At 41.5% G+C, this 25,231-nt stretch overlaps 1 protein-coding gene and 1 non-coding gene across 2 annotated transcripts; both read left to right on the top strand.

Annotated features, from left to right (window-relative positions):
- The first annotated feature begins 2,781 nt into the window (after positions 1 to 2,781).
- Positions 2,782 to 5,459, top strand: LOC133486114 (gonadotropin subunit beta-2-like). The gene is made up of 3 exons (XM_061790785.1): positions 2,782 to 2,889; positions 4,920 to 5,038; positions 5,115 to 5,459. The coding sequence occupies exons 1-3, from the start codon at positions 2,826 to 2,828 to the stop codon at positions 5,343 to 5,345; spliced, it is 414 nt and encodes a 137-aa protein (XP_061646769.1). The 5' UTR covers positions 2,782 to 2,825; the 3' UTR covers positions 5,346 to 5,459.
- A 4,336-nt stretch (positions 5,460 to 9,795) lies between these two features.
- trnai-uau (transfer RNA isoleucine (anticodon UAU)) lies at positions 9,796 to 9,889 on the top strand. Its single transcript has 2 exons — positions 9,796 to 9,833; positions 9,854 to 9,889. It is a non-coding gene; the product is annotated as a tRNA-Ile (tRNA).
- Positions 9,890 to 25,231: the final 15,342 nt, after the last annotated feature.

Below are 25,231 nucleotides of genomic sequence, written 5' to 3'. Positions count from 1 at the left end.
AGATGCAACTCAAGGACATGAGTGGCCTGTATTGGTCAACACAAGATATGCAAATAGTGCAGAGTGGTGAGACTACTAAAGTGAGCGGACGAGTAATGTATAATTGGCACCACAGTGATGTGACAACAATCTCAAGACAAAATTGGCAGCATGTTGCAATGGAATTGTAAGTTAACTGTTTAAGAAGTTAATGGCAAGAGGGAAGAAGCTGTTGGATTGTCTGCTTGTTTTAGTTTGCATTGATCGATAGCACCTACCTGAGGGAAGGAGCTGGAAGAGGTAGTGACCAGGATATGGAGGGTCCAAGAGGATTTTGCTCTTGTTTTAGTTCTGGCAGCATCCAAGTCCTCAAGGGTGGGTAGGGGGGTACCGACAATCTTTTCAGCAGTTTTGATTGTCCGTTGCAGTCGGAGTTTGTCCTTTTTTTATGACGGTGGAGCGTTTGAAACAGGATGGTACAAACAAAAAACGTGAGACACACAATCATGAAGATCTTTATGTTAGAAGATGGTGAGCCCCACTTTCTCCAACTTGAATAAAAGAACAAAAGGGCACTTACCGCTAGTGTGCTTTCTGTAGTGATAAGCAAAACAATCATAAAATTAAATGCTCAAATTGTGCATAATGTTACAGTGACTTAACAAATATATTCTTCTCAGTTGGACTGCGAAGGCCTCAGGATCATAATGGCGGTACTGGAGAGCAAAATGTTTTTGGGAGGTGTTACATGGGGTTAAAAGTTTGAGAACCAATGATCTATCCATCCATCTATCCATTTCCTTTACCCCTTATCCTCACTAGGGCCGTGGGCGTGCTTGAGCCTATCCCAGCTATCTTCGGGCGGGAGGCAGGGTATACCCGGAACCGGTCGCCAGCCAATCGTAGGGCACACAGAAACAAACAACCATTCACACTCACAATCACACCTATGGGCAATTTAGATTCTCCAATCAACCTACCACACATGCTTTTGGGATGTGGGAGGAAACCGGAGTACCTGGAGAAAAGCCATCCAGGCACGGGGAGAACATGCAAACTCCACACAGGCGGTGCCGGGATTTGAACCCCAGTCCCTAGAACTGTGAGGCAGATGTGCCGGCACCAATGATCTAAATAAATATTATTTATAATATATATAAATAATATATATATAATATTTTATTGTTGAACGGCAACAGACGGGCTTACACACACACACATGCACGCAGCAAGCACACACACGAACCCACATGAACACACACACATGCACACACACACATCAAGCCAAAGCCAAAAAGGCTGGCGTTCCAGCACCCTCCTCAGAGGTTATAAAAGTGAGCAGGTAACCCCATAATTCACAAGACACACACAGGTAAGCCAAGCTTGTTTCATGCTTCTTACATGCATCTCCATTAGATCTTTAAGACTATCCAATTCATTCATACACTGTACTCTGTCATAATGCTGTGAAAGATTTTTGCCTTTATGTTCCTAGTATTCTCCAGCGCTGACTTTGAATTTAATTGCTCAGTAAACATCTTGTGTCAGGTTAACGTAAAGGTCCCGTATTTTGCCAAACCAACTTTTTCTTGTACCATAATTTCTCGTGTATAATGCGCACCCATGTATTATACGCACCCCCAAAGTTGACCTCAAAATTCTGGAAAACCCTTCTACTTATGTATAATGCATTTTTACAATGCATGATTTTGCTTCTACCCATATGATCAAAACATGACGTATTATCTGTATTTTGTTAATTTTTTTTCAAATAATTATTCTGGAGTTAAGCACTTTATTTGAAGAAATTATATTTTCTTTTGATTTACTTTCTCTTATTTTGAAATTCAGAGCCCTAATTTTATTTAGAAAATGAGAAAACACAGAATGGGGCTGATATGTTTGATTACCCAGGCAGAATTTGTAAGATGCGCACAATTCTTTAAAGAAAACCTGAAGGACCAGGCGGAACAGATTTAATTTTATTTTAATGGATTTTTCATTTTCCCCTATACCGATGTAAAATGCGACCGATTGAATTTTGACAATTTTTTTAGGAAAAAAAAAAATTGCATTAGGAAAAAAACATTTGCATTATACATGATAAATTAGGGTATTTGGGATATAATATTTTCTCTACTGTGCCTCAGTAAACATGTGAAATATGAATTAAAATTGTCCACGCATTTCAGAGTTCCAGAGATTTTTGTGCCAAGAGGCCTGAAATCAGGTCATTCTAATTTCTCGAGTTTATCTACTTCACTAGCGAAGATCTCCGTTTTCCTCTCTCTCCCGAGCCAGCGCTGTCAACATAACAAACACGTGTGCCCTCGCAAGTTGGTCTTCTACACAGAGGCAACCAATCAGAGGAAATGGGGTGGTCTTAGCCAAATATGGACAAAGCGGATACATAACTGGGTCAAACAGAAGTAGCTGTCAGAGGGACCTTTTCCAGACACAGACAAAACCAAGGTGTTTTCTGAAATGAAATTGACACTTTTATACTAAATCCATGTTAGAGGGTCACTCTATGGAGGTCTAAAGAGCCAAAATATGGGACCTTTAAGTGTGCTTATTAACTTTTACTTATTATACTATGTGCCCTGCAACTTGTTGGCAACCAGTCCATGGTCTACCCCGCCTCTCACTTACGTAAAGTCAGCTGCAATAGCCTCCAGCTCACCTGTGACCCTAAAGAGGATAAACTGCAAAAAATGGATGGATTATTGTCTTGCAGATTGTATATATATATATATATATATATATATATATATATATATAGTGAATTTATGGGTGACATTTGTTACCACAACGTGATCTTGTTGGGTGTGTAGGTCTGTGGAGTCATGCCCCTTCAGATGGTGACCTTGTTTTTGGTGGCCTGTGGAGTGTGGTGGATGAACCCTGCAGGTATTTTGTGTGAATTTAGTGTTATTGTGTCATGTGGTGTGTTGTGTTGTGTCACTGTGTTATTTATTGTAGCACAGGGGTTCTTTTCATCTGGGTCCGACTTTTTCTCTACAAAGTGGCCTCGGGCCCATTCAAATATTAACTGTACACAGTATTGGTTTAATCGAGTGACTCAGGTTTGATTTTTATTCAATAACTAAATCAAATACTACTTATCCTCACTAGTGTCGCGGGCATGCTGGAGCCTATCCCAGCTAACTCTGGGTGAGAGGCGGGGTACACCCTGAACTGGTCACCAGCCAATTGCAGGGCATTCACACTCACATTCGCAATTTACAGTCTTCAATTAACCTACCATGTTTTTGGGACGCGGGAGGAAACCAGAGTGCCCAGAGAAAACCCATGCAGGCACAGGGGGAACATGCAAACTCCACACAGGCGGGGCCGGGGATTGAACCCCGGTCCTCAGAACTGTGAGGTAGACGCTCTAACCACCGTGCCGCGTAAATAGGGAACTGGTTATACTTATTTAATACATAACAATGAATCAACTGTAGGGAATGTCCCGTGACAAAACCCGTAAAACTGGTTAGCAACAAAATTACCCGGAGAAAACCCATGCAGGCACGGGGAGAACATGCAAACTCCACAGAGGGGAGGCAGAGGCATTTTAACCCAGGTCCTCAAACCTGTGAGGCAGATGTGCTAACCAGTCACTCACCACGCTGCCTGATACAATGTGATCATTGGAATTACTTTTATCATGTGTATGTAAACCTGCACATCCTTCATGCCCCAAATCAAGCTGCTACAAGCACAAATTACTGTCTTTGTCCTCAGAACTGTGAGGCAGTCGTCCACCGTGCCTCTCTCTCTTTCTCTCTCTCTCTCTCCCTCCCTCTCTCTCTCTCTCTCTCTCTCTCTCTCTCTCTCTCTCTCTCTCTCTCTCTCTCTCTCTCTCTCTCTATATATATATATATATATATATATTAGTGATGTTACGAGATGTGCCGAGTCTTTGAGGCGTGGTTGGAGTAATGAAGGGGGCGTTTCCGCAAAGCACGTATCGAGGCTTGTTTCATTTAGGGGCGGATCCGGAAGTGATGACGTCCAAAGCCTCGCTACCCGGCTGTACCACGTGTCCAATTCGGGAAGCGCTTCAGGGTTTGCCGCGAGGTTTGACAGCAATCTAAAGCCCTCATGCAGGCTCCATTCAAAATGTTTATATTGAGTTGTGGTCAGCTCAGTTTGGATAAAGACTGTCTGGTTTGTATAGGCTGATAGAGTTTGGAGAGTGTTGACAGCAGAGTTTGGACATAGCTTGGACAGTAGAAATAGCGAGCGATTCCATTGACGTCACTCCTCGGAAAGAGGCTGGTGCCCGCTAATACATAACCATTCACAAGCTACAACTATTGTAGCTAAACGTTGCTTTTTCCCCCCATTTTTTAAATGTATGTACAAATGGGCACCGCAAAGCATGCTGGGAGTAGCAAGGCTTTCGCCATTGTTACAACATATATTCTTCTCATACTACTTCATTTCACAGCATCAATTCATAATTTTGTACGTTTCAATTTACCATGTGAAAATATAGGAAAAATATATTTTTTTAATATATTAAAAAATATAGGAATAGGAAAATGGAAGGTGGCACAGTGGCCGACTGGTGAGCACATCTGGCTGGGGTTCAAATCCCGTCCACGCCTGTGTGGAGTTTGCATGTTCTCCCCGTGCCTGCGTGGGTTTTTTCCAGGTCCTCCGGTTTCCTCCCACATCCCAAAAGCATGCGTGGTAGGTTGACTGAAGACTCTAAATTGCCCGTAGGTGTGAATTTGAGTATGAATGGTTGTTTGTTTATATGTGCCCTGCGATTGGCTGGGAACCAGTTCAGGCTGTACCCCGCCTCTCGCCCGAAGATAGCTGGCATAGGCTCTAGTTGACACTTGCAGCTCACCCTATGTTTGAGAACCATGGGTGTGCTGCGCAATATTGTCGCGTCACTGTGTAATTGTTGGCATCATGCTCAGCATCCAATATGCTGCCAAGCTGTCACCTGACACACCAAAACATGAGCCTGGAGAAAGAAGGATGCCTCTCGTGTCACCTCGTGGAGACGACCATCTGTTCTGGATACTGCGCCACTGAGGTAACGTTCCCTAAGTGTCCCCCCCGAAAGACAACTGCATAACATAACAATGTTGTATCGGTTCTCCTCCATGCAGTACCCGATCTTCTACGGCTTCCCCAGTGAAGAGCCTCAGGTGTGTATGTATGAGCGTGTGCGCCACCAACAGTTTGAGCTGTCTGACTGCCTGCCAGGCGTGGACCCTGTGGTCAAGTATCCTGTGGCGCTGAGCTGCAGCTGTGCTGCCTGCTCCATCCTCACGTCCAACTGTAACGAGGAACCCAAGGAACCCACTGAACCAGACTTCTGTTCTCAGATGTCTGCCTAGTACCATGTGAACCTTATGTCACCATAAGCGACCTTTGTGTTACATTCACGTCAACTTTGTGTGACATTGGAGAATCACTCATAATAAAGATAGCATCGTCTCAGCATAAACCAAGCTCCTGTCTTTGCATGTTTACGTCCAATTATTTATATTTGATAACTTTTTGACCTGAATACTAATGATAATAATGATCTGATGTACCGTACATTGTTTTATGATAATTTGTCTATATTTATATATAAATGTAATACCACTCCACATCTCCGATCACAGTGGAGGACCATAAATACATCATTACCCCCATAAAGAATCAATCAGATGTGTCATTTATTTATTAAAATACTAATCGGGTATATACGAAACATACTTCTGCATTTGGCAAAAGAAGTCGAAGCACTTCCTTTTTGCTCATGTAATGGCAAGGAGACCTTGACAAAGCACTCATAGCAGCTTTAAACATGTCACATGACACATTGTTTTTTTTTTTTTTTTTTTTTAACACAAGATATCACCACAGATCTACCAAATATGACAATACTGTGTCCAATGTTTAGGCTTTGTTTGTGTTTACATATAACGTATCGTATTTGTATAAATAAATTACGAAAAAACGAGCCATGAAGAAAATGTTTATTTTTTTCTTTTTTTAGCAAATTTGGAGTCAAACTGTCATGTCATCAATCCATTGTTTTGCTGGTTATTACACAGGAAGCCTGCTAACCAGTTTTCCAGGTTTTGTCAAGAGATTCCCGACAGCTGATTCATTGTTATATATTAAATAAGTATAACCGGTTCCCTATTTAAGCGGCACAGTGGGGGACTGGTTAGAGTGTCTGCCTCACAGTTCAGGGTGTACCCCGTCTCCTGCCCGAAGATAGCTGGGATAGGCTCCAGCACTCCCGTGACCCTACTGAGGATAAGCGGCATACATACAAATAAACAACCATTCGCACTCACAGTCACACCTACGGGCAATTTAGAGTCTTCAATTAATGCATGTTTTTGGGATGTGGGAGGAAACCGGAGTGCCCGGAGAAAACCCATGCAGGCACGGGGAGAACATGCAAACTCCACACAGGCGGTGCCGGGGATTGAACCCCGGTCCTCAGAAATGTGACGCTCTAACCAGTCGTCCACCGTGCCGCCACTATCTGATATTGTTCTCAATATATATACAGTACCCCAGATCAAAAATATCTGTAAATTACTGAAAAAATACAGTCGTAAAATGTGTTGATTATATTCTCTTTGAAGCAATTGCCAGTAGCATGTAGCATTAGCATGTAGTATTACATTATGTCTGTCCCTGTGGTTGAGTTGAAGGTGGTCATTGATGATAACATTTTCCTGGGGTTCACATAACTGGTTATCTATTGGAGTATGTAGCTGTGAATGTTAAGCGTACATAAAGTACTTAAAACTCTTCTTCCACACTCACATCTTACTTTGAGCTGCACCTAACCATCACCTCTCACATAGCTTCAGGGACCTTCAAAGAAAACATGAACATCTCTTTCAACCAAATAGAGGCTACCGTCACTGTCACCGCCATCTGGATGTTTGCGACTGTATGAACAATGTGGGCACCAGCAATGTTCTCACCATCTCCAGTGGTGTAGCGCGCTGTCTCATTAGATGACGCGATACAGTTTGTCAACTCATGAGAGCAAAAACAATCTGTAAAAGTGTGAGCATTCCTAGAGGTTAAAGGTCCACTTCCAACAGTTTTTTTATTTTTATTTTTATGTTTATGTCCTTTTATTGGGTTTGCATGATAATTTTGGTTGGAAATGTTCAAAATGGCGGCGGCACGCTGGTCGACTGGTTAGAGCGTCAGCCTCACAGTTCTGAGGACCGGGGTTCAATCCCCGGCCCCGCCTGTGTGGAGTTTGCATGTTCTCCCCGTGCCTGCGTGGGTTTTCTCCGGGCACTCCGGTTTCCTCCCACATCCCAAAAACATTCATGCATTGGAGACTCTAAATTGCCCGTAGGTGTGAATGTGAGTGCGAATGGTTGTTTGTTTGTATGTGCCCTGCGATTGGCTGGCAACCAGTTCAGGGTGTACCCCGCCTCCTGCCCGATGACAGCTGGGATAGGCTCCAGCACGCCCGCGACCCTCGTGAGGAGAAGCGGCTCAGAAAATGGATGGATGGATGTTCAAAATGGCAATTTTCAAGTTATTCTAGTTGGTCTTTTTCACCTACGATTTGACACAGTCGGATTTCTAAATATTATTAGACATGTACAGTGGGTACGGAAACTATTCAGACCTTAAATTATTCCACTCTTTGTTATATTGCAGCCATTTGCTAAAATCATTTAAGTTCATTCCCCCCCCCCCCCTTATTAATGTACACACCATATTGGCAGAAAAAATGGAATTGTTGAAATTTTTGCAGCTTTATTAAAAAAGAAAAACTGAAATATCACACAGCCATAAGTATTCAGACCCTTTGCTCAGTTTTTAGTAGAAGCACCCTTTTGAGCTAATACAGCCATAAATCTTTTTGGGAATGATGCAACAAGTTTTTCACACCTGGATTTGGGGATCTGCCATTCCTCCTTGCAGATCCTCTCCAGTTCTGTCAGGTTGGATGGTGAACGGTGGACAGCCATTTTCAGGTCCCTCCAGATATGCTCAATTGGGTTTAAGTCAAGGCTCTGGCTGGGCCATTCAAGAACAGTCACGAAGTTGTTCTGAAGCCACTCCTTCATTATTTTAGCTGTATGCTTTGGATCGTCTTGTTGGAAGGTGAACCCTTCGGCCCAGTCTGAGGTCCTGAGCACTCTGGAGAAGATTTTCGTCCAGGATATCCCTGTACTTAGCCGCATTGATCTTTCCTTCGATTGCAGCCAGTCATCCTGTCCCTGCAGCTGAAAAACACCCCCACAGCATGATGCTGCCACCACCATGCTTCACTGTTGGGACTGTATTGGACAGGTGATGAGCAGTGCCTGGTTTTCTCCACACATACCGCTTAGAATTAAGGCCAACAATTTCTATCTTGGTTTCATCAGACCAGAGAATCTTATTTCTCACCATCTTGGAGTGCTGCAGGTGTTTTCTTTTTTTTTTTTTAGCAAACTCCTTGCGGGCTATCATGTGTCTTGCACTGAGGAGAGGCTTCCGTCGGGCCACTCTGCCATAAAGCCCCGACTGGTGGAGGGCTGCAGTGATGGTTGACTTTCTAGAACTTTCTCCCATCTCCCGACTGCATCTGTGGAGCTCAGCCACAGTGATCTTTGGGTTCTTCTTTACCTCTCTCACCAAGGCTCTTCTCCCCCAATTGCTCAGTTTGGCCGGATGGCCAGCTCTAGGAAGGGTTCCGGTCCTCCCAAACGTCTTCCATTTCAGGATTATGGAGGCCACTGTGCTCTTAGGAACCTTAAGTGCAGCAGAAATGTTTTTTGTAACCTTGGCCAGATCTGTGCCTTGCCACAATTCTGTCTCTGAGCTCTTCAGGCAGTTCCTTTGACCTCATTTGCTCTGACATGCACTGTGAGCTGTAAGGTCTTATACAGACAGGTGTGTGGCTTTCCTAATCACGTTCAATCAGTATAACCAAACACAGCTGGACTCCAATGAAGGTGTAAAACCATCTCAAGGATGATCAGAAGAAATGGACAGCACCAGTTATATATATGTGTCACAGCAAAGGGTCTGAATAGGGCCGTTTATTGACTGTCGCATTCAGTCGACAAACTGCATAGATGTCAAATTTAAACCGTGTCACACACTCGTTTTGACCTATGTTATGCAGAAAACTAGAAAAAAATGTGGATTCCGATGTAAGGGGACATTTAAAGACCAGTTGAGCCTGATGTTCTGTGTTTTGGATCGTCCCTGTTAGGTGACCGACTGACATGTCATGCTGATAATGCTGCCTGCTGTCCTAGTTACCAAATATTACATCATAAGTACGTCAAATAGTTGTTACTATTTAACTTGATGCACAGCAAAACTACATTATAAACCAGATGTTTACATACACTATAAAAAGAAACATACACATTTGTTTCTCACTGTCAGACATGAAATCGGACTAAATTTTTCCCGTTTTAGGTCAGTTAGGATTACCAAAATAATTTCTGTTTGGTAAATGCTGGCTTTTTCTTCATAATCAGTAGTTTACGTACAGGTCGATTACCGTGCCTTTTGTGTTTGATTTTGTTTTTGTTCTTTACAAACAAAACAATTAAAATTAATAGATTTGTATGCCTTTCATTATATACCAACCGCCTATATATATGTGTGTGTCTATATCAAACCTTCAATAAAGATCTTGAGAAATAATAAAAAAAATAAAAACAAATGTAAAATATGACAGGCACACGTTGAACATTATTTTATTATTTTTCAAAAAGAGCGACATCACAGCAAGGCGGGATTTCCGTACACATACTACTGTTCATGATGTTTATAAACCAATCTGCTAGCACCATAAGCCGAGCTCCAGTGGCGCAATCGGTTAGCGCGCGGTACTTATATGACAGTACTCTGTAGAGCAATGCCGAGGTTGTGAGTTCGAGCCTCACCTGGAGCACAATTTTGAATACTATGATAATCTTTTCTTGGGTGTTTTTCCGCGAACATAGTTGTGCAAATTTCACTTCTTTTAAAATGAATGTCTAATTGTGATCTAGTGACTAGAAATACGGCCATGAAATTATGCAGAACACTGAGAAGCAGTCTTTCTGTTTTGCTGCCAGTAGGGAGTAGCATTTGTCTATTTATGCAACTGCAATGCCAATGTCAAAATAAATCCCTGACAACATATTGATAGTAAGATAGTGAAGTTCAAATGTGTTGATTCATGTAATTTTGCAGGTGATACATTTTTAGCCTTGGCAGAGTTCAGCTCTATATGAGTGCTCTTGTTGTATTTGAAACTTATTGCGATTAAATAATCAATAGTAATCTATTCAATGGAAATGCTTATATTATTATATTATCAAATATTGCATTGGACTTAAATAATGATATTTTAAAAAAATTCCTATAAGTCGACGTGTGTGGTAAGATTTTTCTTTAGAGTGATACCTTAACTTCAATTCCTCCATCCAGTCATTTTCTTTACAGCTTTTCCTGATGAGGGTTGTGCGTGAGACTTATGTACAATTTAGTCTTCCATTAATGGATATGAATGTTTTTGGAATGTGGGAGGAAGCCAGAAAAGATGCAAACGCCACACCAAAAGGCCTGAGCCAAGATTTGAACCCAGAACCGCTTGATGTGCAAACCACTAATCCACGCCATGCCCCCCTTTCTGCACAAATTATATGGTTTCATATAATACTTGCACTTGCGCATTCTGAATGTCTCCCAACTTTGCACGTACTAAACTACACTTTACCTTTCACACATATGAGTAGTTTGCTTCTTTGTTTCTTCTTATCCATTTATTTAGGGCAACTTAAGAATTGTTTTTCAGTGTGACATTTGTATTATTATTCTCTCTTTCTTCCTATTTATTTTATTTGTCAGTGTGTTTCAGCTGTGCATATATGACAAACATGAATCTTGTTTGCAAAAGTCATTGTTAGGCTACTTTGCAGTTTCACCAGTAGGGGTTACTGTTGTCCACAGTTTGCCTCACCCCTATTTACCAACGTGAAGCAACTGAACTGACTGCATTGATATGATTGGCTGTGTTCTCTTTGACTCAAGACAGTTGGCCCAGTAAGTGTACCTCAAATATCTCTCCATGTGTCCTGTGAAAAAAACAATCTGCTGCTGACTATATAGACTATAAAAGAAAAATTGTAGCCAACATAGGTAGTTCTAAATAATTGCGTAATTCCCCTTCTCTTAACGACGACTCCACTCCGAGTTGTGTCTACTACTATGCAAAACAAAGGTAAGAAAGTAGGGCCACCTCTAGCCAATGTGGCGAGATTTGATATAGATCAACGATTTACATAAGCTTACAAAAATAGTCAAATAGCAACAGTTTTTTACACTGCTTTTCATTCATAAGAACATATCACAAACTTAGAAAATTTTCTGACTTTAATTACTACTGTATCGTTACTGCCAAACAAATCATGCGAGTAACTGTTGCAACACCCCAAATGAAACAAACCAAAAGTAGTCTTTCGCTTTTTCCCTCATCTCCTGTGTTCTGGACAGTTTTGGTCGATTTGACATGTTTTCAAAGTTCCTTGGGGTCACATCAATACATTTGCCCTCAGCACAGGAGGGACTATTTGCTATTATCATTTGTAATATTAATTGGGCATTTCTTCAAAGTTGAATCTATGTTTTCCGTGTCAAAAGTGGGTTGTCAAGTTATTGCAAATATGTGCCGCTTTGCCACTTGAAAGAGTGTGATTCAGCAACGGAAGAGTTCATCTTGATTTTACTCAATGACCGAGCAACATTTTCCTTTTGTCTCATTTTAGCATCCAGTAGTTTGACAGTTCGTCAAGAAGTTTCATTCCTTTCATTTGTCTCTAGCAATGGGGTGCTTTCAGTGCATTGACATCTGCATTGGAATTTTATTTAGAGTTTTGAAAAATATCTACAAAATATCAACAGAAAATATGTTATTGTGAATAAGTGTAAGTAGTAAGAAGGAAACATCATACACAATTTCTACTTCCTATAACATCTCCAGCTACAGCCTTAGATTTATTCATTTTTCAGTTTTCTCCACAACAAATGAGGCTGTCACTGTTGTTTTAACTTTTTAATTTAACATTAAACAATGAATGTATTTACATATTCTTATTTCTCTTTAATATGGTAACAAACTGTTATGTTTTTATTGTTTTGTTGCGGGTGTGTGTGTGTGAAAGCAGGAAGTGTTCTGTTCCGCTTAGCACTGTTAATTCCAAGGGGCTTTGAAAGCATCGCTCTGCACATTGTGGGGAAAACGCCTCAAGGTGAGCTCATTTGAAAGTACTGTAATTACTCCTCTTCCTTTTGTTGCTTGTTTATGTTAATTTCATTGTCATTTCTTTTTACATTGAAGGTTAATTCCCCCACAATTTTCTTTTCAAAAAACATAACAAAACAAATTTACCTGATTTTCGTCGGCTCAGGCAGAGGCGCCCTAAACATTTGCTAACCCTGACCTATGGGCGTGCGGGCCCTGTAAGAAAGTATTGCAGACTGTCTTGAAGCATAGAAGTGATGAGTTTTCAAGGAAATGAAAGTAGTTTTAAAAACAAGACAACTTTTAAAGATAACATAGTTATTATTATCCACCCATTATCTACACCGCTTATCCTCACTAGGGTCACGGGTATGCTGGGGCCTATCCCAGCTAACTGCGGGTGGGAGGTGGGGTACACCCTGAACTGCTTGCCAGCCAATAGGAGGGCACATATAAACAAACAACCATTCACACCTACGGACAATTTAGAGTCTTCAATCAACCTACTACACAGGTTTTTGAGATGTGGGAGGAAACCAGAGTACCCACGCAGGCAGAGGGAGAACATGCAAACTCCACACAGGCGAGGTTTGAACCTGGGTCCTCAGAACTGTGAGGCAGATGTGCTAACCAGTCCTCCAACGTCCCGCCCTATGATGATGATGATGATGATGATCATTGCTGGCAGCATGGTCCCAGCCACGTCTGTGTGGAGTTTGCATGATGTTCTCCCAATGCCTGCCTGGGTTTTTTCCGGGAACTCCTCCCACATCCTAAAAACATGCGTGGTTGGTTGATTGAAGGCTCTAAATTCCCTTTAGGTGTGAATGTGACTGCGAATGGTTGTTTGTTTCGATGTGCCCTGCGATTGGCTGGCGACCAGTTCAGGGTGTACCCAGCCTCCCGCCCGAAGATAGCTGGGATAACACAATCCCAGCTGACTGTGGGCGAGCGGCAGAATACACCCTGGCCTGGTCGCCAGCCATCCGCATCGCACATATAGACAAACAACCATTTACACGCACGTTCACACCACGTTCACACCACGTTCACACCACATTCACACCACGTTCACACCACGTCAAGGGCAATTTAGAGTCTTCAATGAACCAAACAAGCATGTTTTTGCAGAGTGGGAGGAAGGAAAAAAGCTCATCTCACATTACTAATCACACCTACTGTATTCTCTCACTGTGCACTAAACCTCCATATAAATTACTGTAAATATACTGTAAATACAGTATATGTGACTTCACAATTATTTTTGCTAGTATATTATTTTAGGGTTAGTGCACAATATTCTTAAGTCGTGTTTTGGAAGGAATTGGTTATTTAATGACGCTTATATATAAAACAAAAATGTCCAGATTTGGTCACAAGATGATGTAACCAGCTGTGCAAGAGCTTTTGGTTATGAGTTGAAAACATTCTAATTGTAATGATGTGAATGTCGGGAATGGAATGCTGGGATTTAAGAAGAGATATTCAAAATCATATGGCCTGATCTGCTTTCAACACGATGATTGTTGATGATTGTACTGCTGTCTGTATAGGTCCTATTTTCTTATTCTAAACAAATCTGCAGAAAACAATCATTGACAGGTTGACTAATAGTTCAAATTATTCAACACTTTACAGTATACGGTGCCTTAATGTACATTTTAGTACATTTCAAGACCTACTGTATATCCAAACCTTCCTCCAACATGCCACAAACCACAGAGCATGTGTCCCCGGTTTTATTAAACATCTGTCTATAATTACCAATGAATTTGCTCACAGTGAAGCAATATGACAGCTCCCAAGTCCCAGCTGTAAAGGTATAATCATCATTATTATTGTTTTGTCATTTTTTTCCCCCCCTTCCATTGCACCCTCGAGCCAAGAGAAACTACAGCATTGCAGCGTTTATCAAGTAGCCAGAAGGAAATGATGACATTCTGCTTGGCTGAACACCAACAGTGTACGTCAGTGTGTGTGTGTGTGTTTGTGTGTGCATGTGTCTGTTTGCTGCGTTGGGGTTGACGTTAAGATGTTCACGGCATACAAACAATAGTTTCTGACATTAGAAGGGATACCTTAACTTGCTTCCTGCTTGCCCAGATGGCTGCCATTTCCAGGCTCCCATTACATCAGTTTTCCGTTTATTTAGGTTGGTCCATTTTTTAGATTCATGTTAGATTTCTAATTATGGAACATTAATATCACATCTGTACAAGGGCACCATTACACTGGACTTGACTTAACTGTTTAATTATGTATTATAATACAATGCAGATATGAATGAGTTTATTGACACAAAATGGGCATGTGCTAAGAAATGGATATTGTTTTATGTTCACTTTCATCACGCTTGAATTGCTTGACCTCAGGTAAACATAGACCTGAGAACAGAGCATCTTATAATGACCTCTCTCAACTGAGGAGATTGTTTTCACCTGTAATTTGTGTACAGATGTATTGTATATTGTTAGTTTTATGTATGTCTTGGTTACGAGCATAGTTAAAAAAACTGAAGATTGTTACAATGACCAATGAAGCTGTTTAATTACGCAATGGACCAACTGCATCCATATGGATCCAAAAATAATTGCTGTTTATCAGTGGCAGGCAGACTCGCACTGCATTGTTTTGTGATATCCAAACTTTCCGCAACTTATTGTTTGGCATTTGAAGTTTAATTGTATGTAAATGTATGATTGCACGTTACCGGCACTTTTCAGATGTCAATCCAGCATTCACTACACTTTGTGGGTTGAAGAACCTGGTAGATTTTGAAATGTGATCTAGGCTCAATCGGGAAACTTGCACATGGACATTACCACTGCTTACTGGACACAGATGTTTGGCTGAGTACACAATATTAGAATATAGACATTCTCCTTTGAAGGAAATTATGCAGGTAATAGAGTGAATATTTTCAGTTGCTTTGACGCAACTACAAGAAGTTGTGTGCATGTGTCTGGAAGACACAGTTGTAAAGTCTGTTGGCTGCCTTCTGTCTTGATAACCTCATTAGATATCTCTCCAACTTCATTCTCTCTCTCACACACTCATACGCAGTCGCTCCCTTTATTTCTTCAAGTGGATTTCAAGGATTGGAGCGTTGGCTTTATGGTCTCTCTAGTCAAATATCGCACGTTATATGAATAAGTTACAGTTACCATGTAACACACATGTATGTGCTGCTTCCAATGTTTCTATTCCGAATACAGTAGCACAATTGCATACTTTCTTTTTTTTAGAGAGAACAAAATGGTGTCTAATAACACTCACAAAATCCATCCATCCATTTTCTGAGCCGCTTCTCCTCACTAGGGTCGCGGGCGTGCTGGAGCCTATCCCAGCTATCATCGGGCAGGAGGCGGGGTACACCCTGAACTGGTTGCCAGCCAATCGCAGGGCACATAGGAACAAACAACCATTCACACTCACAGTCATGCCTTCGGGCAATTTAGAGTCTAATTCATGCATGTTTTTGGGATGTGGGAGGAAACCGGAGTGCCCGGAGAAAACCCACGCAGACACGGGGAGAACATGCAAACTCCACACAGGCGGGGCCGGGGATTGAACCCGGGTCCTCAGAACTGTGAGGCTGACGCTCTAACCAGTCGTCCACCGTGCCACCCACTCACAAAATCTTAGGCCTTATTTACAGCTATGGTGCCTCAATGTGTAAATTGGAAACCAAAGGTTTTCAGAAATTATTAATATTTATAGTCTGTTCTGGTTAAGTTTTTGTTAACTTTGCATTGTCATCAGTTTATTTTATTATATACATTTTTAAAGCAAAGACTAAGCCTATGAACCTGAAATGTGACCAATCTGACAAGTAATGACATGTCTTCTTGCATCATCAAGCCATCGTCGACTGTTTGTCAGGCAAAGGATGTGGGCTCTGTAGATAATTGGTGAGGTTGTGGAAAGCCTGGTCTGATAAGGAGAGGCATCCATCCAGTGCCAAAAGGCAAGGATTTTATATCTTGAAACCAGTGAAACAGGCCAAAATCTAGGAACATTACCTTTGCCTCTCCACGAACTTATGATGGAAGTGCACATGCACAAGCACACACGCACACACACATGCACTGTACAGTATACAGACCGACTGAGAGCCACTGCACTGAATGCTTATATTTCACCAGCGTGTTGCTATTCAACTTAAGTGTTTTAGGTGTCGGCAGTGCACATTTAAAAATGCTTAAAAATTATATTGGGGAATCCAAACATTAAATTCAGTTTTATAGTAATTTCAAAGCCTCACTGGTCTGAGAGACACAACAACCTTTCATGATGGATAAGGTAAGGTATAGAAATGTTTTTCTTAAAGTAACAAAAAAGAAGTAAATTTACAGTTTCTTTTGTACTAATGGTAGAAGAGAGAGAGATCCAAAAAAAAAAAATTAAGTTCAGTCAATCATGGAGGACATCCGAATGCAAGACCACGTACATCTCAGCAAGGTAGGTTCCAGACCAATCAACCGCATTTGTAAATGGGTGTCTAAGTGCAAGGTTTTTGGGGAAAAAATATTTCCATTTTGTTTCTGGCCAACTTTAAAAACAATTAGAGGATATGTGAATGTTAATTGAAGACCCTAAATTGTCCGTAGGTGTGAATGTGCGTGCGAGTGGTTGTTTGTTTATATGTGCCATGCGACTGGCTGGCGACCAGTTCAGGGTGTACCAGTGGCGGAGCTAGACTTTTATCCTTGGGGTGGCCTGGGGGTGGCCAAGGCTATTTCAGGGGGTCCACAGACTATGACAATGAATTTGTTTCTCGACCAATGAATTGCAATCTGAGTCTGGAAATGTTGCAATGTACATACTAAGCACACAGAAGATGAGGGTTGTGAAAGTTTATTAACAATGTTTACAACACAATGGAGACAGAAACACAACTACAACAATTTTTCAATAATCACAGAATAACCCACTCACACAGTTATCCACTCACACACACACACACACACACACACATGCACACACACACACACACACACACACACACACACAATACCCACTCACAGTTACTCACGCACACACACGAGCTATTCACTCACACACTCTCTGTCCACGTTACCGTTGCCTGACTTGGTTCTCTTTAAAAAGAAGTTATATATCTTGTCGCCCTGTCTTTTCATTTCTCAATGGACCCTTTGAAAAAAAAGGCCAGTTTTGTTACTCTTTGCATCATTTACAATTGCAAAATGTTATCAAATCCCCACCTCAAGCCTAAACAATGTCAGGGGAAATAAACCACTGTAGATGTAAGTTTAATATTCAAACTTTCAGCTACTCAGTGGTTCCCAACTGGTTTTGGCTCAGGATGTATATATATATATATATATATATATATATATATATATATATATATATATATATATATATATATATATATATATAGACAAACATGAAATATGAAATAAAAAGGCACACTTTTTATGAAGTAAATAAAGGCAGACTTCTTGAATCAAATAATAAAATAAAACAGACAAAATACTTAAATAAAAAGGCAGAATTCACATGAATTACAGGTAGGCTATACCTATTTTAAACAAGCTACACTGGTGATACTGGTGATATTTCAGATATCACACTCTGAAATATAAAGGCAGAATTCACTTGAATTACAGTATTTGTGCTTTTTAAACAAGTTACACTTGTGATGCTCATTAAGAGCACTTTTGTGATGCCCTCAACTCCTCAGCTTCTTTGAAAGCACTCCACTAGTTTGTCCTAAAAGTGTTTTTAGATAGCCTGTTGTGCAGTACATTATGCATGGAATAAGATGCTGCATAGAAGAAAAAGTAATGCAACAGCAACACTTTTGACACTATAGCACTGTCAGTTTTAAAGCTTTATTTGTTTTTGTCCTGTTCGGCTATTAGGTCAAGCAGAATGGAATATCTGTATCCCTTTCATGCCGGAACAGTTTTACTGTGTCACAGTGGAGTTTTTAAGCTTCCGCTGTGGTATTATAATTGTGGTTTATTGAGAATCCTGTCATATACTGCCCTGCAGTTCCATTATAGTAGCCTGGAGGGCTCTTTGCGTCCTCTCTCTCTCCCCCCTCCCCTCTCTGTTTTCAGCACCTGTCTCCAATCAGCCTCATCACCACCGGTATTTAAGCCTGCCTGTTCCAGGAAATCCTCGCCAAAGTATCGCAGCTTCTTCTCGCGGTACCACGGCCCACCGTACTCAAGTAAGCCACTCAACTCCTCATTCCCTTGTTCCCAGTGTTCCTGACCCATGTCATTCCTGCCAGCCGCCTGTTCTGTCCACGCGTGATGGATGATCCCCACAGCCTCTTCCAGCCATTCATTTTCAACACCGCTTATCCTGGTTAGGGTCGCAGGGCGCTGGAGCCTATCCCATCTGACTTCAGGCGAAAGGCGGACCACACCCTGAACTGGTCGCCAGTCAGTCATGTCATATTTCATTTAAGCCAATAGAGCATGAAACAGCTAGTTGGCCGATTTGTCTGCTACTTTCATTCCTCTAAAATAATTGGAGAAACACGTCAATATTGTCATGGTCTGTGTTTTGGTTTGGGTTGTGTTTAGTTTTGTTCCATGTTTCCCTGTGTTCCATGTTTGTCGTGTGCTCATTAGGTTGTTGTGTCCACCTGTTCTCGTCTACTTTGTGTCGACCAATCAGCTCTCTCCAGCCACTCGTGTCTTGTCCAGGTGTTCCTCGTTTTCTCGTCAATTTGTTTGTATTTAGTTCCCTGGTTTCTTTCAGTTCTTGTCCGTTCATTGTCGTTGTCACGTCTTGCCATGTCATAGTCGCCAGTTGTTTTTATCATTGTGATTAAATATTGTTATTTTGAGATTCCCGCACTCCTGCCTTGCCTCCCTGCTTCCCTGCAATTGGGTGCACCATGTTCTTGCCTTGGGTTCCTTGCCTTCGCCCTAACCACGTACGTGACAAATATAAGCAGCAACCCAAATTAAATGAACACGTTAATGTGGAGAAGCTGATGGAAGCTGACACTGGTCATGTATAGACACCATGAGATGTAACTTGTCCATGTGCCCGTGTTAGTGTGTGACAGCGGGCAAGAAGGAGACTGGCACACTGCACTGGCTGCTTATTGAAACACTCCATGCGCTGGGTAATAAGTTTTCATTTTTAATGCCATGAGATGAAACATAATGCTAACTTTAGCTTTATACCCATGGGTTCTAGCAAAACGATCTATCTGAACACAAAAGTGATTTTAAACAGTGACTCATTTGGACACCACCATAAAAATGTACCCCACCTCTCGCCTGAAGATAGCTGGGATAGGCACCAGCACGCTCGCGACCCTAGTGAAGATAAGCGGTACAGAAAATGGATGGATAGAAACACATAACTTAAAGGTAGCGTATGAAATTTTAAAACTGCTAGCAAGATTTGAATGTAGCCTCACTTCACTCCCCACCCTTTGCATCTCTGCCCAAAGAAACACCCCCAGCTCACTGTATTTGAAAGAAAAAAAACATCCAGGAAGGGACCAGTGCATCACTTTCATCTGGTTGCCTCAGAAGTGCACCTTGGTTGGACATGAGCGCACAACAATACCATGCACAGCACGCCAAGGCTGCTAGATTGCTAGCATGACTTATTCATGATAGAGTATTGCCAAACACGAAATGTTACCAGTTTGAGTTGGTATTTTTTGGAATGTCCAATCACTTAAGAATATGAGAGGTGATCAATTTACCTGACGACCCGGAGAGAACAGTGATGTTGGTGGTCTGCTTTCCAAGCCCAGCCATGCAACTGTCGGCATACAGGACACCACCGTTATGTACTATATGTTTACCCTTGATTTGTCTCGAGAGCTGTCCAATTCCTTCTTTTTAATTTTTTTCTTGTTAAGTGGCGTTAAATAATCTGGCCCAAAAACTATGATAATCTCCTTTGTGAGAAGCTGCGGTGTGTCCCAGTGCGATGGGCATGTGCAGATGCTTGAAACACTATTTGGTCTCGAATATAACTATTTGGAGTGGCACAAAGCGGAAGTTTTTTCACTAAAGAAGAATGGAAACATTTGGCGCTCTATAACAAAAATGCTATCTTGTAACTTGTGTTACACATTTAGATGCAAATACCTCGAAATAAAGATTGAAATGTTGATCACTTGAAAAACATTGAATATAATTCACGTTTTGAATCAAGTCAAATCTAAATGTTTTTAGTCTACAGCGAAAGTCTACAGTTTTTGAAGGGGAGTCTATATGTTGATGAAGGGAAGACTACGTTCAATTATTGGCCCGACATGCATATTACAGAACAGTTTTTTAAAATAATTTTTTTACATGTGTGAATTTGGCAGCTCGGTGGGCGACTGGTTAGAGCGTCTGCCTCACAGTTCTGAGGACCGGGGTTCAATCACCGGCCCCGCCTGTGTGGAGTTTATATGTTCTCCCTGTGCCTGTGTGGGTTTTCACCAGGCACTCCGGTTTCTTCCCACATCCCAAAACCATGCATGGTAGGTTAATTGACTACTCTAAATTGCCCGTAGGTGTGAATGTGAGTGTGAATGTGTTTGTATGTGCCCTGCGATTGGCTGGCAACCAGTTCAGGGTGTACCCCGCCTCCTGCCCGATGATAGCTGGGATAGGCTCCAGCACGCCCACGACCCTAGTGAGGAGAAGCGGCTCAGACAATGGATGGATGGAAGAATGAATTTGAATGAAAAAGTAATTTTTACAAAAGCCAGAAAAAATACATTTCTATTCTAAGGTTGTTGACGTACAGTGTAGTAGTTTTAATCCTATTCCCCAGGTAGATTCTCTCGCCTGGAATTGAGACTCACAGGACCTGGTTAACAACCACATCCCCTACAATGTGCCTGCTCGATCAAACTGATGTCACAAATAATGGAGGGAATACTTCAGAGATTCTTTGATTTATACATGTGCATGGCTCTCTGGAAGAGGAAAAGTGTGAGATTGCAAGAATGCTCCTTCTGAGTTAAAGCCAAACGACATTCTTGGCTGTACTGACCTCAGCTCATCAGAGATACAGACAGAATGGAAGACAGAAGACTTTTCATATGTTAATACCAAATGTGTGTTTGTCTTGGAATCAAAGTTGTCTCTTTCAGAGCTGTGCCTTTTCAATTGAACATCAATACAGTCTGTGCAAATACAATATATTCACATGCACAGCATCCCAAATGTTGATCCTTGCAGCTAGCAATAAGACAATATAATAAAAACATGCAGTAAGCGACCAGCTATTAAAAGCTGTGTATTAGCTGCTTTGCTACATTAATGACATCAGACATCATGTTTTCATGTGTTTTATATTTTTTTCGCTGGCACGGTGGCCGACTGGTTAGCACAACCTCCTCACGGTTCTGAGGACCCGGGTTCAAATCCGGCCTCACCTGTGTGGAGTTTGCATGTTCTCCCTGTGGCTACGTGGGTTTTCTCTGGGTATTCTGGTTTCCTCCCACATCCCAAAAACATGCATGGTAGGTTAATTGGCGACTCTAAACTGTCTGTGTCCACGAATGGTTGTTTGTTTATATGTGCCCTGCAATTGGCTGGCGACCTGTTCAGGGTGTAACCCGCATCTTGCCCAAAAATAGCTGGGATAGGCTCCAGCACGCCCGCGACCCTAGTGAGGTTAAGTGATACAGAAAATGGATGGATAGAATTTTTTTTTCCCGCTAATGTTTTAAAGGTCTCATATTTTACCAAACCTTTGACATTTAATGTCATCAATCTTGGTCATTTTATTTTTTATATAGACTGATTGGCAACTGAGGGCATATTTTGTATTTTAAGGGAAACTTTGCTTTGATGGGCCACACACAGAACAATAGGGACCTTCTTCCCTTTGTTCCACATAGACATGCATGTCAGAAATATTTTTGCACAAGCTAGCCAACATGTGCGTGTGTGCTTGTTCATTAGCTGTGTGTTGTGTGGATCTGTTGGCACTCAGTCTATCGTTCCCCGTGGGCACATGTAGGGCGGTGTGGTGGCTGGGGGCAGGGACCTGCTGACATGACTGCCCAGTTCAAAGAGATGGCGCACTAGATGTAGGCACACAGCGAACAAACCAGTCTTTATATTCACCCTCGCTAAGCCTGGGAAAACTCTGCAGTCCCAGCGTCAACGCCGGTGGCTACAGATGGGGATGTAAGGGGACTTACAGGTGCTGCTCAGGCTCTGCGATATCCTAGAATTTGATCTGTTGAATTTTAAAAAAATAAAGTATTCCAAGTATTTCAATGAGGATAATGGATTGATGGATGACAAAGGTTCTAGCATTGCATGAGAAAATTGACCACAGCTTTTCACGTCCAGGTTCACTTTTTCTTATGGAAACTGTCTGTAAATTTGAATTGAAGGTGATGGTATTTTTAGCTGAGAGGCATCACTCTCATTGTACTGTTATCCAATATGTGCGTGTGTGTTTGTTATCCCACAAACAATTGGACCAGTGATGCGGTTTTATAGTTACAGCGGCTGAAATAAGTATGAAACACTTCACCATTTTTCTCATTAAATATATTTCCAAAGGTGCTATTGACGTGAAACGGGGTGAGGTTTTTGGGCACACTGTACTGTCCTCTGCTTCACATCCACCCTAATGTCTGACCACTTCTTTTTTAGTTCAGCGTGTGAGCGCTGTTCTGACCCCACATCATTGACACCCACACACGCGCTTACCCATTCACTCGTCTTTTGCGTGTTGTTAATGCCAGAGGACAGCGTGCCAAAGAGGATTTTCTTGCGCACCTCCACTTCTTTGAGCAACTTCACATTCAGAAAATGTATTTTTCTTCATTACCTTGCTCATTGTCCTTTTTTCCTGATCATGCAGAGATCGGGATCTCAGGTGCAGGGTTCATTTAAATATATTTTGCATATTTAAATGTAGGCGTGGACAGGGAGGAGTCAGCTACTCCAACATGTGTGCTCATTTCTACGTTTATTGGGTTGCATGAAAGAAATGTGCTTGGATTCTGGATATTTTTGTGCGTATGACGTTTTCTGGATTTGAGCGCCATGTTTTAGTCGGAAATCCACGCAAGTCTTTGTACAAGAGGGCCCAGGTCTTTTTGAAGCTCTCCACAGGTGGTCTTTGGCTCTTGGACAACTCTTTTGATTATTCTTCACACTCCTCTATCAGAAATCTTCAGAGGAGCACCTGATTGAGGCAAATTTATGGTTGTGTGATTGGCTTTCCACTTCCGTATTATGGCCCCAACCACGCTCACTGTAACGTTCAAGAAGCTTAGATATGGGCCTGCAACCAATGCCATCGTTATGCTTTGTAACAATTAGTTTGCAATGGTCTTACTGGACAGCTCTCTGCTCTTACCAATCACGAGAAGTGTCTTGACTTACACCTTGGCAATGAGACCTTTTTGTAGGCCATCAATTAGGACTGAACCACCCAATATTCATTTGCACTGAGAAGGGGCTGAATTGCTTTTTGATTATTGATAGATTTTAGGTGTCTTTTTGGACCTCCATTTCTTCATGTGTTCAATACCTTTTCCCTGTGTCATTTCACATTTGTACACACAGCTTAATTCCTCAGCTTATTTGTTCTACTTTCTTTGTATGTATGTATTACTTGGGTTGTTCCCAACATCTGGTGCAATTTTCAGGTCAATAGCCCCTTTGGAAGTATATTTTGTGAGAAAAATGGTGACGTGTTTAATACTTATTTCATCCGCTATAACTATAAAACCACGTCCCTTGTCCAATTGTTTGTGGGATAACAAACACTTTATAGTGCAGATGTCTGGCAAGTCCAGATTTTTAGTGGGAGAAATGTTTGTTGCTCTGTCTGTTCATTTATTTTGGAGGTTACTTCTTGGTTAATGGAGGATGAAGAACAGCCGGGTGGTGACATTATGATTATGGGGGTGGACGGTTCCATTAATGCTATAAATGACTTTGTATCCTTTTTTTGCTGCTTAACTTTGTCAAAATGACTACCATGAGAAAGGTTGAAAAAGTTTATTAAAACAACAAAGTTCAGTGCTGTTAATTCTGCCGTAGTTCACTTCATTAGCCCAGTTACCAACTGTTCCATATGGTGTCACTATGCAGCAAGATTCTGCAACATTTTTATTGTTATTTGGTGACAATTGATGTTGAGCTTGATAGCTACAGTATATGATCCTCTTTTCCCCCCTACCATTTCGCTCTCTATTGGTGCTGAGCCGGTCAGCTGAAGAGGGTTGCGGGGGGAGCCTTCTCTAAAATGATATGCATGCTGTGACTGTGATTAACTTCCACGAAGTCGAAGTCGATTAAAATGGAAAAGTTCCACCAAGGCAATTTAAGAGTCCGTAATATAGATGGGAACTGAGCTTCATTTTAAGCAATGGGCAACACATTAAATATAGGTATATTTCTATAGGTATAGGTATTTGGCAATGTTGTTATAGAGATGATATTTCAGTCTATAAGACCATCGGTTTTACCATTTGCTACAAATCAGAGAATGGACGAAGTATTAGCATTAGTACCCATTGGCTTTATGACTTTCTCCCACTGATATTATTCCTTTACAGCGCCACCATTCAACTCTACTTTGTCAATAAGAAGACGATGATGATTGTAGTCCAGTCAGACATGCGACTGACTGTAGATACTGTTATACTTGTGGCTCTCTCATCCGGCCGTGGTTCAAAACTACAAGACAGCAACCCTACCCAAGTTCAACATAAACTACGCTGCACAGCTATGTTTTTCCATGCTAGATTTTAAAACTAATGTGTTTTTATGACACCTTCCAGCAGTCTGATTATGATAACACTTGTTGGATCTGACTTAAGTGTAAATTGGCAAGGTGTCACTCAGGACGTCCTTGCGGTTTTATTAATGGTGTTTTGCCTCTGTGGGCGATGAATGTCACTATTGAGCACTGGGTAGGAGGAAAGCTGAAAAAGCAAAGGATAGGAACCTTTATGTGTTTGACTGGATAAGGTAGACTGGTATGTTTCGCAAGTGTCTGATGTGACCAACCCAGGCGGGGTCAGTT

The sequence above is a fragment of the Phyllopteryx taeniolatus genome, chromosome 11 (assembly GCF_024500385.1).
Source record: "Phyllopteryx taeniolatus isolate TA_2022b chromosome 11, UOR_Ptae_1.2, whole genome shotgun sequence".
Classification (NCBI taxonomy): Eukaryota; Metazoa; Chordata; class Actinopteri; order Syngnathiformes; family Syngnathidae; genus Phyllopteryx; species Phyllopteryx taeniolatus.
Note: the sequence above shows the minus strand (reverse complement) of the source record. Positions and strands in the feature narration are given on the sequence as shown.